A 16,163-nucleotide genomic window follows, 5' to 3' on the forward strand; every position below is an offset into this window, starting at 1 on the left:
TGTGATAAAACAGATATATATGATGTCTGGGAATTCTGGAACCGAACTTCTTCTAATCAGCTCAAATATCAAAATCTTTTTTTACGGTTCTATGTTTACATTGCAGCAAACAGAATGTAAATCGGGTGCATTTTCATAAGTTGGGTTGAGGTAAATAGATGTATACAAATGAAAACAAAAACAATTTATTAAAATGCATTATGGTTGATTGGTACTAAGATGTTTAGAGAGTGACATTAATGTTTGGTTATTTGAGCTTGAGCTATGTCTGTGGTCAGTTTGGAGCTACTTACTATTGGTATCTAAGAAGAAAGATAACATCATCCAGTTTAGCTGCTCTAGTTTGCGCATTAATAGTTGAATACAATGAGCAAAAAACTTTTAATTGCAGTTATTTGTGCAGCAATTAATTGTTCAATCATTTTCAAGATCATGACATGCCTATAATTATTGTAACACTAGTGCTTTTGTGTTTTGTATTTATTCTAATGTTATATGGTTTTTTGTGTAAGCACAAACACACACTGCTTAGATAAATAGTTTTAAACACAGAGACCTTTGCATAGTACTGTTTTTGTACACTATCATAAATTCCTCATTCATTTATAAATGAAGGTATAAATATGTCTAATTTGGTCTTTTAGAGATGAGACTAGTTTTACAGAGGGAAGAATGTGTGATATGTTACCAGTGTAGTAGAGTGAATCTCTGATCATTCCTACATTCCAGAAAAGAATAGATAGAACAAATGAAACCTGAATTGCTTTTTACTGTGTTGCTCCTGTGTTCAGAAGTTATGAACAGGTTTGGTATGACATTCTCTCATGTCTTTCTCACCCTGTGTCCTGTATTGCTATTGTAATGGTAATTTCGTTGTATTTTAATTTCTGTAGCTTCAAAAACATTTATTCACATATCAAACGATTATTAATGGAATTCAGTAGCTCTGCTAGAGGTTGCTGTTATAAGTGTATAAAGTAAATTAGTTTGCTGGTCTTCAGTAAAAAAAAAGTTGTGTGCTGCTCAATAGTACAATACAGATGTGGTAGATACAGATTGGAAAATGTCAAACTATTCCTTTAAATGTTGGGCATCACTTTCAGAAAATGTATCAGTGTAATAGCTGAGCAAGGTTTTTTGGATGAACACACAGCTCATGAAACAAACCTTGTTGAGTCCTTTGTGTAGTACCCAGTCAAAATTAATGTATATTTTATACACACACATACGTATATATCAAGCCTGGAGGACACAATAAAACTATACACAACTCTCTCGCCCCTGGAGATTCTTTGAAACTGCGTCACAGCTTGCTGACCTTTGAGTCCCAAACAAGTAGTTAAACAAACAAGGGAGATGGTGCTGGATGATGGCTCAGGATTACAATTATTGCCTTTGTTGCTTGTGTCCTCAGGAGTGATTGGCGATTACCTACGACCTTCAGCATAGCCTTGCTTGTAGAATGTGAAAACGTCAGAAGTTAAGTTTTATCAAAGTGCTGGAGCCTCAGTTCTCTTTTTAAGGCGGGTCAGCTGGCCCATAAACAGGGCTGCCTTGGGCAGTTTGTCTGCCTCTTCCTCAGCCAGCCTGATTTAACTAAGACTGTTAGGCAGCTGCACACTGCAGTCACCTCCTTCGGGCCATACACATGCACGCACGCACACACACACATACACACACACGCACGCACACACACACACGCGCACACACACACACACACACACATACTTGGGCATCTAAATATAATATAAAACTTTTCCCTTTTAGTGTCATTTCTTTGCCTTTATTACAGCTTGTATTCTTTTTGGGAATCTTGTTTTTCAAGGACATTTGCAGAGATATTTTTCCAGACCTCCACAGTTTTGTCTCATAAGTTGCATTTTCTGGTTCTCACAATCCAAGTAATTGCAATTACAAATTTAGACTTATCCTTCTCAATAACAGTTTCTTGACAGCTGCACATTATTTAGATTCATAGTGTTTAGTTGTCTTCTCACAGTGGAAGGATGGACTGAAATATCTGTTGTTTTTTTTTTTTTTTAGATCTGAAGCAAGTGTGGAGCTTGATTTTGTCATTTCTCTTAAACAGTTTAGCGGTCTACTGAGTCTTGCATGGTTGTTAGGGGTCCCATGTCCTCTATATCTTTTAATCAATTGAATTGAACTTCAGTTTTGGAGACTTTTTCCCCACTTATGTTCCTTTTCTTACCTTTTCCTTTCTTATGTAAGTGAATTATCTTGCATCTAATCTCAGCAGAAATATTTCTTGGAAAAACTTGTCCCGAATGGCACATGACAGCATTCTGTGACATTTGTACAGTACTGCATGTGTATTTTGACCCGTTGGGAAAAAAAAAAAACTATAATAAACCCTGTAGCTTTTGTAAAAAGACCCTTACCTTGCTAAGATGATTTTTTGGTGATGACGTAGTACACAAAAACTGTTCTTGATTCAAATATGTTATGTTACACACAAATGAAATGTTACATCAACAAAATTGTGTTCATGTAATACATTTTATTCATTTGCAGTCATTCAATACATCTGAATCATGTCAACATATTGCTCTGAAAAAAACAAAACCAGCACCCACATGACTTGCTTTTATTTGACATGCATATTGCTCTACACCCTCATGTGATTCCTCATATACTGCGTGGCATTTATAGGCCCAGCTTGATTAGAGCTTTTTCTAATGCATATTGTCAGTAGTGACAGCAAAGCATGAGCAGCCCCAGTGCGCTTGTAGCTTCGCTCACGGCCGTCTTGTTGCTCTGCTCCCTCTCGCTGATACGGCATAGTGTTCCTCCCTCAGGAGCACTAAAGCTGCAGTAATCCAGGTTAACACTCTACACTGTAATTGATTATCTGCAAGAGATGTGGAATGTTTTTATCTGATGGAGATGACATGAACATGGATTCCTTTTCTTTTCCTCTCATTTCAGATGTACATCACGTGCACTGTGAAAGCCAAAGGAACCAGGCTGGCCAAGCCGGTCATGTCGCTCGGTCTGATGTGCCTGGCCTTCCTCACAGGCATCAACAGGGTGGCAGAGTACCGCAACCACTGGTCGGATGTAATCGCCGGCTTTATCATTGGAGTGGCCATAGCCACCTTTCTGGTAAGGAGCATTTATCTGTGCTATGGTCATTTCATGCTCTTTGTGTAATGGGCGGTTCCAGTGGGCTAGACACTGTGATTGCCTGTTGACTAGCACAAGTTGACAGTCATTATGAAATCGTCAATCACACAACTGCCTGAAGGGAGTGATGAGAAATTACACATCTAGTGCAGAAAACAGGTACGCCACAGCGCTGTGACCTGGCACTCTACACCCATTTACGCCTAATAAACATACTGTGTACTCTTCTCATAGAATTAAACAATAATTAAGCACTGCTGAAAGTGATATTGCCTGTGTCTTTTATGTATACTAGTGAGCTTATTGTAAGTGATGGATGGCTCTGCTTGACTCTTCCACTTGTCTCTACTGAAAGCACTAGAGATTATAGCCTGTAGGTTGGAATCTGTGTTGGATGTCGCTAATGTTTTAGGCAATAGAACATGAGAGGAGATATCACCAATAACATCACATCTGTGACTTTATTCTTGATAACCGTGACTGTTGCATTGCTTCTGTGTTGCTGTTTTGAAAAGTAAAGGAAAAAGTAAAGAAACCCTGGACAGTATTTTCATTTTAATCTTAGCATCTTCTTCTACCAAAATAGAGATTGCTGCAGCTGAGAGTAATGAAACCATTGTTGTTACTTAGCAACAGTTGGTCATCAAAATGACACAAGTATAGAAATGGCACAATAAAATATTCATCATGAATGCTGTATGATAAATATAATAATGTATTTGAAAAGGGATGAGGAAATTTTGAGGTAGAGATCTTGAAAAGAGATTTTTGTTACAGTCAAAGTTACAGTGAGAATGACTTTGACTAATATTGAATACATTTTGGTGTTTCATGTATAATATTTTAGTCTACACTGTAGATGTTATTATTAAAAATATGAATAACAATTATTGTGATTCCAGACTTATTTAAAGTGATTCCAAACTTTTCCACAGTACATTATATTTCAGACTTTCATCTGCATGTAAGACTGACACTACATAACTGTGTTGATTAGAAATGGCATGTCGTTATCAGTGGTATTGTATTGAGCCAGCATGAGCAGAAAACGTTGGAACAGATATTGTGTTGGGGGGGTGAATCTGCTCCAGCCCTGTAACAAATCTGAAATAGCTTTTACCTTATATATAATAGCTTAAATAGCACTCACTCACACTGTGTTGTGTTGTTGTTTGCTGTGTTTTTATTCCTGTGGTGTAGTAGCATGTTTGAGCAGTTTGAGCATGATCGTCTTAAGTGAAAAGCTAGAGTTAAAAATAGTTTATTTTAAAGTTTATTATTTTTGAAAGAAATAATATCAGATATGTGCTGATATTGGTATCAGCAGATCCTAAAGTTTTCATAATTGGAATCAGAAAAGAAAAAGTGTTTTTGTACCATCTCTATACAGTCATAATTAAAAATATGTAAGGTGTGTATATATATATATATATATATATATATATATATATATATATATATATATATCAAACTCTCTATTCTATTTTGTTGGTGACAGCACCCACAGCTTTTCCTTTGGACGCTTTATACCAAAATGACCTCAAAAAGAGAAGAACAGAGCCTAACAAATTTTAGGTCCTGTTAGAGATGCAAATTCTTTTGACCCATATACGCCTGTTACTAGTCATAAAATCTGGCAGACTAAATTCACACTGCATTTTATATGAGCAAAGTTTTAATCTTTATTGAATGAAAAAAGAAATGCAGCCCAATGTAACAGAAATGACAGAAGCATAATGTTGTCTACTTACTTACATTTATTATATATTATTAGCCCAAGTTAACACTAACATGTATGGAAGCTGGCTTCAAGTTCATATGCATAGTTTAAACAACAATCAACTTAAAGTTGGTAGTTCACAGGATTTAAGGTTTTTTGTCATTGGGTCTAGTCAACAAATACATCTGTAGGTTATAACCTACACATAACAGAAACAACATGGTGTTTAAAAGTATTCAGTTGTAGCCTATCTTAGCACTGCATCATGTGGCTAAATAGCTTAGTTGCAATAGTTCTGTAAAGTACATTTAGGATGATTTTGCGTGTTTCCACACCTGAATGTTCAGACCAAGAACCATGGTTTATGTTTTTGTGACATTGTATACATTTGATCTGAGTAGATTTGGTTTCACATTTCGATTTAGCTAGCACACTAAAGAATTTTTGCAGACATATCTACGTCCTGTCGTCACCTACAGTGGCAACATAACATTGATTGGTTTGTAGAGGAGCATGTGTCTGACATCAGTGTGTTGTCAGTTCCACAAGTGGCTTCTCCGTTTCAATCGAGAAAACTTGAATGTCCTCATCCTCTCAGAAAATTACATATGTTTCAGCATTTTATACATTTTTTTATTTTTTTGTTGGACCACACATACTTTCTAAGCCACTTATCGTTCTGGGTCAAGGGGTGAGCTGAAGCCTATCCCAGCAGTCATTGTGCAGAAGGCAGGATGCACCCTGGACAGTCCATCACAAGTCAGACACACTGACACACTTAGAAGCAGTTTAGCATGTCCAGTCGGCCTGACCACATGTCTTTGGACTGTGGAAGGAAACCAGAGCACCCAGAGGAAACTCGCACAGAGATGGGGGGAACATGCAAACTCCTCACAGAGAGGACCCTGGTCGCCCGGCCAGGAATCGAACCCAGGCCCTTCTTGCTGTGAGGTAACGGCGTTACCCACTATGTCACTTTTCACACCTGCTGAAAATGGCAAATATCCAGACCAAACAAGGTGGGCATGAAAGCACCCTAATATCTGCTATACCCCTGTATCAATGGCTCTGGTACCACCAGTTAAAATTAAGTAGAGTCAAGGAGTGAACTCCATCCACTCCAGCAGCAGACTCCAGAAAACAACAAAAAAAAAGAACAAGTTGCACTCTTCAGCCATCAAATGTACAATTTAAAAATAATCCTTAATTTGAATAAAAAACCCACCTATTCAAATGTCTGTTGTTAATTGGAATTCAGTCAACATTTTAACTGAATGTATTGGTCAAACATTTATGTATTTGTCAGTAAACAGTTAATGAGTAAATGGTTAACATCACATAGATAGATAGATAGATAGATAGATAGATAGATAGATAGATAGATAGATAGATACTACAATCATATGAGTAACTCTGATTTTTGCAAGACTGTTTTTTTCTTTTACTGTGTGGCAGTGATGCAGAGGCAGAGGGGCACTGCCCCACTGCTCACGTAGCCAAGCTCTCCCCTTCCGTGAATAAGAGTCCTTTCTTCTCCTCACGAATATACCAGCTCCCTCCTAAATCTGCTTGTGCTGTTTGGGGCTAGCATGCACAGGGAGATGGATTTACCTCCTTATTCCAGCAGCCAGCTCTAGATGTGTTATTGTGCAGAAACCAGCCAGTAAAAGCTCTCCGAGAGCTCATGGAGCTTTACTGCAAATGGCATTGTGGTAGAGGAGATAAATACAGTAGCAGCCATGACAGCGTTCTCCCTGCCTGTGTCTCATTCCTTGTATGGAGCCTGTGAGCAGGAGGGCACCGCAGTGACACTTGCTGTGGGCATCGTGTCCTCTAATGACCTTTTATAACTGAATTGCAAAAAAGAACCAAAGCATTCTCTAAGCAGAGAGCCGGGTTTTGTCTGTGGAAGGTTTAGTCTGTAGCCCACAGTGGGTTAATCCTTTTAATTTGGGAGTCATCATTGGCTTTTTCTTTACTATTTAAATGTAATTAGACAAGAACTAACAACAATAACTTTTAATCACATTGATATCATGATACACTCAGCGGTTGTGCTGCTAATCTCCTGGTTTACCACATTGGATTCTGATCTGGTGACTGGAAAGTCTGTTGAAGTATACTGCACTCATCGTCATGTTTATGGAACTAGTTTGAGATAACTTGTGCTATCTGACAAGGTGAATTATCATGCTGGAAGTAGCCATTAGAAGATGAGCAAATTGTGGCTATTGTGGCATCTTTTTTACTGTAACCTCAGATTACTGATCTTGGGTGACAGGAGTGGAACCTGATGTGGTCTTCTGCTGTTGTAACCCATCCACCTCAAGGTCTGACATGTTGTGCATTCAGAGATGCTTTTCTGATCATCACTGTTGATAATGTCAACTCGAAACATGTTTTATTAACAAGATATTACAGCCCACACATTTGCTTCTCACTTACCTTTTTGATTTGCACAATTTTGTGTAAACTTTAGAAACTGCTGTGCATGAAAATCACAGGAAATTGTAGTTACAGAGCTACTCAAACCACCCATCTGGCACCAATAACCAAGTCAGTTTGAATTTTCCCCATTTTAAAACCTCTATGTTAAATTTCTGTGCTTGTTTTAATGAGCCACAAATGAGAAATATAAAACTACACCATGCCTTTTTTTATTGCTGGCAAAAATGGCAAATCATGAGCATTAAGCCTTTAGAGTTGATGCAAACCTACCCCCTCTCTACAGAAGAAGGGCTAGAATACTCATGTTTGCATGGGCTATATACAGCCTTACAAATGTATAACCCCTATTCATGAGATGTCTCACACTGAGGGAGTAGAGAGAAGTCTGGTATGTTCTGTTGCTGTAGGCTGTATATGCCATGTTGACAGAAGAGGACAGCAGCAGCAGGAGAATGTGAGGGTTTACATTAGCTGTTGATTTGGCCAGTTGGCTACAATGGGCTGGCTCTGAGGCCATTTAAATGCTTTGTGAAAACACCTTTTTACAATTTCAGATTGAACAGCTGTTATTAGGCCTAAATGATTGCCCATATTTTCCCTAGAAATTTGCATTTCATGCAGACCAGGTGAAGGAATGTGATAAGGTCGTGTATTGCTGCATAGCTGTGAATAAGTGTTTATATTGTAGGAATTGTGTGTGTGTATGATACTGAAGTTCACACTGCGCATTTCCATTTGAGTGACTTCACTCGATAAGGCCTGTTGGTGAATAAAAGAGACTTAGTCCAGCGAGATACAAAGATGAAGAGAACAGGCTGTGAAGAAGTCTGAGAGCCAAGAGAACTAGAGGGCTGATATACACTGTGACGGTACGGAGGAGCTGCTTAGTCACCCTGGCACCCATCAATTTACTGCACAGCCTTCAGGGAGCTGAAGTTTCAAATTGGTATCATTTGGATGGTAGATTACATAAATCTTTCTCATGTCCTTTTCATTGTTCCTTGCAAAAAGATTTTTTAGCTCTCATGACGTTATTAAGAATTGGAATATATGAAATTACATAATTCCTCTCTGAATACATCTCATCCCATCATGGGCAAAAAGAATACTGAACGGCCCAAGAACGACATTGATATCTGTTTTAATGACCTGCCAAGCACAGAAGCCTTCAATTAATATTTGATTGACTTCAGCAATTAATTTGTCAGAGGCCAGAGTGTGTCTGCAGTGATCAGAGAGTGTCAGAGCCTTTCGTTCTGCTCTGTCTAAGTGAATGTGAAGTAAAAGCATAAATATCTAATTAAACCTTCGTCATAGCTGTAAAAAAAACAAAAAAAACAAGACGATATGTAATGTAGCTGCAGTGCTTTCTGATGATCCGAAATCCTGGCAACACTGCATTATGTTTTACTAGGTTGCCACTGTCCTTTCCGACTACAGAGTATTGCCTTCACCTTTATCTAGTATGAATTACTCCTGCTGTTGCTATGATTTGTGTGGCACATTACAACTAAGCATTCTTCTGTATGAAGAGTTGTGCTTTCATCTTCAAATGATGCTATTACAGTAATCATTGGACTATTTTAGTGCAGTGATGCATGTTATATTTTGTTATTATATATGAGAGCTGCATGGATGATGTATGAGCAAACCATTAGATTCTGTGACCCACTTTCCACCAGTAGGAATGCATTTCATGGCATTAATTATCAACAGCTTGTGCACACAAGTCAGATAATGTGTTGCTTGCAATAAGCATGGCATTACGTATCTTTAGTAGGTCAGAGTGTACTGGATGAAGGGGAAGTGTTGTATTTAGTGAGATATGGAAGGGTGCTGCAGTGAACTAATGCAAAGGAGCTAGGGCCTGAGATATTCATGAATTCTAGTTAATGCGGCAGGGTAGCATTCTGTTTGCTAACAAATGGTAGAATATTAAAACATGTCATGTACGAGGCCCAAATGCTCAAGAGTTTTGCCTCATATAGTGCATAGATGAGATCCCTTTGTTTAAAGTGTTAATGCCTCTTTGAGATAGACATACTTTCCCTCAAGGATGATCTGACTAAAAACAGAGCAGTGTAGAGATGTTGCGGTTCAAATTTGTCATTAAAACTGTACCAAAATATTGATATGGTAATATCATTATATATAAGTGAACTCTTGGCAGTGCAGTTGTGACTGTATCAATATTTCTGAATTTACGTTTACATATGGCATGTAGGGGAAAGCAAGGCACAGACTAATGCAGGGTAAAATGTGACATGGATATAATTTAAGTAGTTAATCAGGTTCAAGCAGAACAGGCTTGTAGTTTTGATCTTGTATTATTATAGCAATGTCATCTGTGAATTTTGATCACAATCTGACAAATATTATGCATGATTCATGTTGAGAAAAAACGTTTTTGTACCATAAACATACTTTTTTCATATAAAGTGTTTTTTGTCTGTTTTTTTGGTTACTAAGTTGTGTTTTTAAGCTACAGAATTCACACCTATATTATTTCTATATATTATAATCAGTTTGGAAAGCTCATTTGGTTCAAATAACATAGAATGCATTGAATTCATTGTGTTTTGCATCAATTTGCATGACATTTAGTGATTGTTACCACTAGCCCCTTCATTTGTTACAATTTATCCCATGCAAGGGTTAGTTCTAATGTTGGTACTCAGTCTACTTTTGACTGAATTTTTAATAAATGTGCTGCAAATAAAGTTTTTGTTTTCATTTCTAGCAGAGATGTGTAGGTTAAATGTATATATCGAACATTAATATAACATCAAATATGCTGTGCCCTGCTCTGCCTTACACTAGCTCATGGAGTACAGGAAAGCATTCAACTCTGTCGATCATATAAATTATGGAATGTCCTCAGGATAGTAAGTATCTCAGAGCAATTCACTCTTCTAATCAACAAGCTGATCAACAAGCCACAGTCCAGACAGAAAATGGACAAACTTCGGCAAAGGAGTTAGACAAGGCTGTATGCTATCACCTTGTATGTTCATCCTATGCAATGAACATTTAATAAGAGAAGCGAGGAAAAATATTGATGATTCAAGATTGATGGAAGAAACATTAAGAACATAAGAACATCAAGAAACAGTAACTTTCACTAATAAATAAAGAATGAATGTAGAAGTGGTGGATGTTTTTTTACTCAACTGGTACACAGAATGAAGGATGAAAGAGCTTAAAAAGATCTTCAAATGTAATGATGTGTCTTATTTCTGTGGTTCGTTATGAATGTGAAATTTCAACATTTAAAAAGCTGTCCAGAAAAATGCTGATTGCCTTGAACTTTGGCACGGACTTAAAAAAAAAACTTCTCACTCAAAGCCCACATAACTAAACTCGTATTTTGGACATATTATGACAAGAACTAATTCATTTGAAAAAACACTTATGCTCTGATCCTTTAAAAGTAAAAGATTTTGATACAGCAATAGGAATCAGAGGCGATTAAGAAGTCTGAAGACACAAACAGAAGGCAGGGTACCTACCCATACAGTCACCAGGAGTCAGAATCGACTTGATGACATTCAGTGATATAACAATATTTAATGATGTGACAATAATATTCAAAGTTAATAGTTTTTTGGAATCAGCGCTGAATGATTGAATGCTAAATAATATACTATGATATACGGTAATACAATTTTTGTCAGGTTTTCTTCTGCATGATATTTGTAATTTTACATACAGACAGAAAATAAATAACGTACCATTTGCAACTATGTAAAACATACCCAAATGTCTGCCACCTCTGTGCATGTCCAGATGTCAGAGAGAACACAGATTTAAAGGCAAAAGTTTCTTTTGCCGCATTTCAAGAAAGAGTGAACAACTCAAGGAGATGTTGTGTCGGGCCTTATTTTCATCCGAGTGGCTGTTTGAAAGGGCTTTGACCTTCAACGCTGGGAATACAATGAAATAAATACAACCAAATTGGGATAAACACACAAAAACACATTGATAAAAAATATGCCACACATTTCCACTGCAATGTTTTGCGGCAGGGCTGGCAAGCTGGATAAGCCAGGATGGATAAGTTAGGCTTATGTAAAGCATTGTGTGCAGCGAGACAGAATGCAGTGAGTTTGGCGTCTGTTTGTATGAGACCACTGGAATGAGGATTTTACAAGGCTGCTTGAAAAATGACCCTCATTTCAGTCTTATTTTTAGAGTTATATAGCCTAAGATCTTCTTTCCCCTGCTCTGTATATGAGGTTAGACAGTACATTGCATCAGCCTCTTTTTATATCTGCTCTATTCTAGTGTCTGAAGCACATCAGTCATGCAGTCTTTACTTTTGCAGTGTTTCCCATGATGTTCATTTCAGCCCTCAGTCCTGTATTCAAAGGTGTATACAGCACCTTCCACAGTTATTGGCACCCCTCGGTAGATGTGTTAAAAGCCTTAAAATAAATTCAGTTTTTATTTCAGAAGCATAATTTCACACTGAACATTCTAGAAAAATGTAACCTTTAACACAAGTGAATAAAAAAAACAGTTCCTGAGTAAGAAATTATTTTTCATAAAATCACCTGTTCCACAATTATTGGCACCCCTAACAATTCCTAGAAAATGAATGTAATTGAAGCATTTCTGTGATTTCTACTGCAGTTCATAAAGTTGATAGAGTATCTAGGAGCCTTTAATTAGTAATTCATCACGTCCTGTTTCCCTGGGGTATAAATATGATGTAACACAGAGGCCTATTTCTCTTTTCCACTCTTCAACATGGGAAAGACAAGAGAACACACCACTCAAGTAAGGCAGATGTGTGTCGAACTTCATAAGTCAGGCAAAGGCTACAAGAAAATAGCCACTCGCCTACACCTGCCCATATCTACAGTCAGAGGAATCAAGAAGTTTAAAACAACTGTAACAGTGGCAAACAAGCCTGGACGAGGACGCAAGTTTATCTTGCCACCACGCACAGTGAGGAGGATGGTAAGAGAAGTAAAAAGTTCTCCAAAACTCACTATTAAAGAATTGCATCAAAGAGTAGTATCTTGGGGTCATAAAGTCTCCATAACAACCATCAGGTGCTATCTACATGCCAACAAGCTGTTTGGGAGGCGTGCACAGTAAAAGCCTTTTTTTCACTTACAGGCATAAACGTAAATGTCTGGAGTTCACTAAGCGGTACTGGGACTTCAACTGGGACTGTGTGCTTTGGTCAGATGAGACCAAGATAGAGCTTTTTGGCAATGAACACTCTAAGTGGGTCTGGCGTAACACAAAAGATGAGTATTGCGGAAAAGCACCTCTTGCCCATTGTGAAGTATGGGGGAGGATCTGTGATGCTGTGGGCCTGTTTCTCTTCCAAAGGCCCTGGGAACCTTGTTAGGGTGTATGGCATCATGAACTCATGAAATACCAGGACATTTTTAATCAAACTCTGGTGGCCTCTGTCCAAAAGCTGAAGATGGGTTATCACTGGGTCTTTCAGCAAGATAATGACCCCAAACATGTGGCCAAATCTAAAAAAAAAAATGGTTCACCAGACACAAAATCAAGCTACTCCCATGGCCATCTCAGTCCCCAGACCTCAACCCAGTTGAAAACCTGTGGGGTGAGCTGAAGCATAGGAGAGGGCCCAGGACTCTGGATGATTTAGAGAGATTGTGCAAAGAGATATGGTCGAAGATCCATCTCTGTATTCTCCCATCTTGTGAAATGTTATAGAAGAAGATTAAGTGCTGTCTTGTTGGCAAAAAGGGGTTGTAGTTAGCATCAGGGGTGCCAATGATTATGGCACAGATGATTATATGTAAAAGAATTATTTCTTAATGTGGGATTCTTTTTCCACTGAATAAATGCACTTGAATTAAAGGTTGGATTTTTCTTTTTTTTTTTGCATTGTTGTCCTATATTATTTAAAAAAAAAAAAACTAAGAACACATCTTAACGAGGGGTGCCAATAATTGTGGAGGGCACTGTATATGGTCCCCCACCAGCTCAAGAGTGTATGATGCATTACCTGCTGTCATTTCCCTCCCTAGTGTAGACACTTAAGAAACCTAGCCACAAAACAAATAACATAAGCGTTGTTTTCTGCTGTGTTTCAGGTTGTGTGCGTGGTCCACAACTTCAAAGGAAAGCTTCTGTTGAGTGAAGACCCCCAGCAGGAAAGCATGAGCAGTGCGCCTATGATGAGCATGCCTAGAGTTGAAAGCCCCCTGGAGAAATACATCGCATCTCAGGTAGAGCATAGCTGGATTTATATAGTTCTACCCACAGTCATACTCTGTTTAGCATGTGACACTATGATTATTGGTGCAACATCAAAACATGAATGGGTTAAGATACGTTAGAACTGTTTCAGTCAATGTTTGCTTGACTTGTCTGTGTATGTATGTGCATATACGGCCGTGCTTCAGATGGCCGAGCTGAGAGAGGAAGAGGAAAACGTGGCGCCCCGCTCTCTGAAAGCACGCCTCCTGGGATTCTTTGACTGGATTGCAGGCAAAAGCAGCCGCTTCCGCCACCTGCAGAGCACAAGGCAATAAACGTATGAACACCTGTGTGAAGAGCAGTGCCTGCCAAGCCTCTGGAGTACACAGCCATGCCATTAAATCCCTGTTAAAACCCAATCGCATTCATTTGCTCTGAACAAACCAATTACCTGTTCATAATCAGCCTGTATCCAGAGTGTTTGGCTCTGCTAGCTGAGTGTTCCTGTCCTTTGAAGCTTGTTTTCTACTGTCCTCCCTTAATTTGAAGCAATCAGGCTGGCATTAATTGCCTTGAACTTGCATTATATTGTTATTCTTGTATGTTAGTGGGGCTACAGACCAGGTTTGATTGGCCTAATTTGTTCGAAATAATCATGCAAGCCAAAAGGTCTGGTGAGCTAATGAGGGCTGATTTGTCCACATGCTGCTTTTAAAATCTTGAATCTCCGAAGGTCTCTAAACAGCTAAACATTTGTATTAGTGTCTCTGAACAGGCAAGTCTAAAAATAGATATTGTCTTCTACTGCACATCTGATGGAGATCTACCAAACCTGTGATTCACCCCAGCAAGCCCAAGGAGAACTTGATGAAATGCATTTCAAAATATTCTTCTTCCTTAGGCAACTTTGTATTTAGCTCCTCTGTTACAGCTGTCCTCCACAGCTGAGCAGTGTTATGACCAAACATTCAGGTATTAATTAAGCCACATGCTGCACTCCTACCATTGAGCTCCCAGTTAGAGGGCAATTACACCATAAGTAAGCCTTTAAAAGTAATTTATAATAGTTACCAAGTGAACAAACACACAAGCAAACAGTTTAGCAATTTAATCATTGATTGCTGTGACATTAGTTTTGTTTATTGTGTGAGATTAAATGCTTTACTTGTCTGCTTGTTTGGCTAAAACAAGCTGGGATCAGCAATGTGTTGGGTCTGCAGCTGGTTTTGTTGAAATGCATGGGGTGATCTGTATAGGATGAGAGTTATATTTCCACCAATAAAAATGCTAATGGCCTATTTCTTTGTCCTCCCAAGGCTGCTGATTTGAGGAAGCAGGAGATCTTTATCAGTGATATTTGTCTTTGGTGACAAAGCACACATAGATGAATAGCGTATGTGAGAGGAGGACAGTGACATGCTGTATTCCACTCTGCTGCCTACAGAAATGTCCCCTACATCAGGCTGCTGTCACAACATATAATTCATTTGAAAGCACTCCTCATGGAAAAGAGTTTAAAAAACAGAGTGACGTTTCCTCCCTTTTGACGCAGAAATGTTTTGGCTCAGAGCAAATATCACTGACAACAGAACTTAATTTGTCCGGTCAAGGGCAAAGGGCGAGACTCTGTACCACTGTGTTGTTTAGGGGTCAGACTGTAGAAGTGACCTGTGATGATAATCTCATCATCTTCCAGAGCCCTGCTGTGTCAGATATGATTAACTATAAAAGTCACTCAGTTTATATTCTAAAGCTTTATGTGGTGGTGTTTACCTGGTAGTAGAATCTTTGTTTAATCCTGTACATGTAAGTGCAGAAATCAAAGCAAAAGGCTACAGTTTTAAAAATGAAGGGTTTGGGGCGATGCCATAGAAGAACTGCCTTTCTTAGTTGCATAAAGAACCTTTTGGATGCTTTATTAACACTTTTTCATTGTCTGTGTGGAGAGGTGTGAATTATTTTCAGCAGGGGGTTCTCACTTCCTCCCTTTTCACCCCTCATTGCTTATTAGCAGCTCAACACAGAGTCATAGCATTTCAGATTAGATTACATTTGTATCTTAATTAATCTCATAACAGAGTTAACTGGACAAATATTTTATTTGATTGACTTGGATAATTTTATGAATGTCCATCTAACTGTCAGAATGGCCACTAGGGGAGCAGCTGAAAAAGACTTTAAATTACATTTAAGGGAATTTGTTGTTAAAGGCTTGATCTGCTGATCTCTAGCATACAGTAAATTATTTCCTTTGACGAATCATCCATTGAAAGTTCTTTAGGGAGCCAAAAGTGGTTCTTACATGGTATCATGCCAAAGAACCCTTTTGACACCTTTAGTCTTATGTGTTGAAAATGGAATGCTGGAAGCACAGGAGGTTGTACTGGAATAACAACAGCATTTTTCTAACAAATCCTCTTTTTCTCATGTCTGTGTACAATTGACTGCATCTGATGGGGACTCCTTTGCTTTCAGATTTGGCCTGCAGACAGGGGTTATATGGCAGTTGAACAAGATTATTAAGGTAGCACAAAGCCGATAGCGGCTGCGCTGCATGGTTGCATCCCCCCGCTTTAAAGTGTGCTCTTCCCCAACACCTGCATCAGTCTTCGGGTGGCGGGTTTGGCTGCTTTGAAGGCACAAAGCTAGAATGGCTGCCCAA

General features: G+C 38.5%; 1 protein-coding gene across 5 annotated transcripts in view; it reads left to right on the forward strand.

Annotated features, from left to right (window-relative positions):
* plppr5b (phospholipid phosphatase related 5b) overlaps positions 1-16,163 on the forward strand; it is a 78,164-nt gene that overhangs the window by 59,344 nt on the left and 2,657 nt on the right. For 3 of the 5 annotated variants that reach the window (XM_037536748.1, XM_037536750.1, XM_037536751.1), the window contains 3 exons: positions 2,947-3,123; positions 13,396-13,530; positions 13,708-15,968. In XM_037536748.1, coding sequence (XP_037392645.1) covers positions 2,947-3,123; positions 13,396-13,530; positions 13,708-13,836 — 441 coding nt within the window. In that variant the 3' untranslated portion in view covers positions 13,837-15,968. The other 2 variants (XM_017700387.2, XM_017700388.2) reach the window with 2 other exon arrangements.

Source organism: Pygocentrus nattereri, chromosome 3, assembly GCF_015220715.1.
Source record: "Pygocentrus nattereri isolate fPygNat1 chromosome 3, fPygNat1.pri, whole genome shotgun sequence".
Lineage (NCBI taxonomy): Eukaryota > Metazoa > Chordata > Actinopteri > Characiformes > Serrasalmidae > Pygocentrus > Pygocentrus nattereri.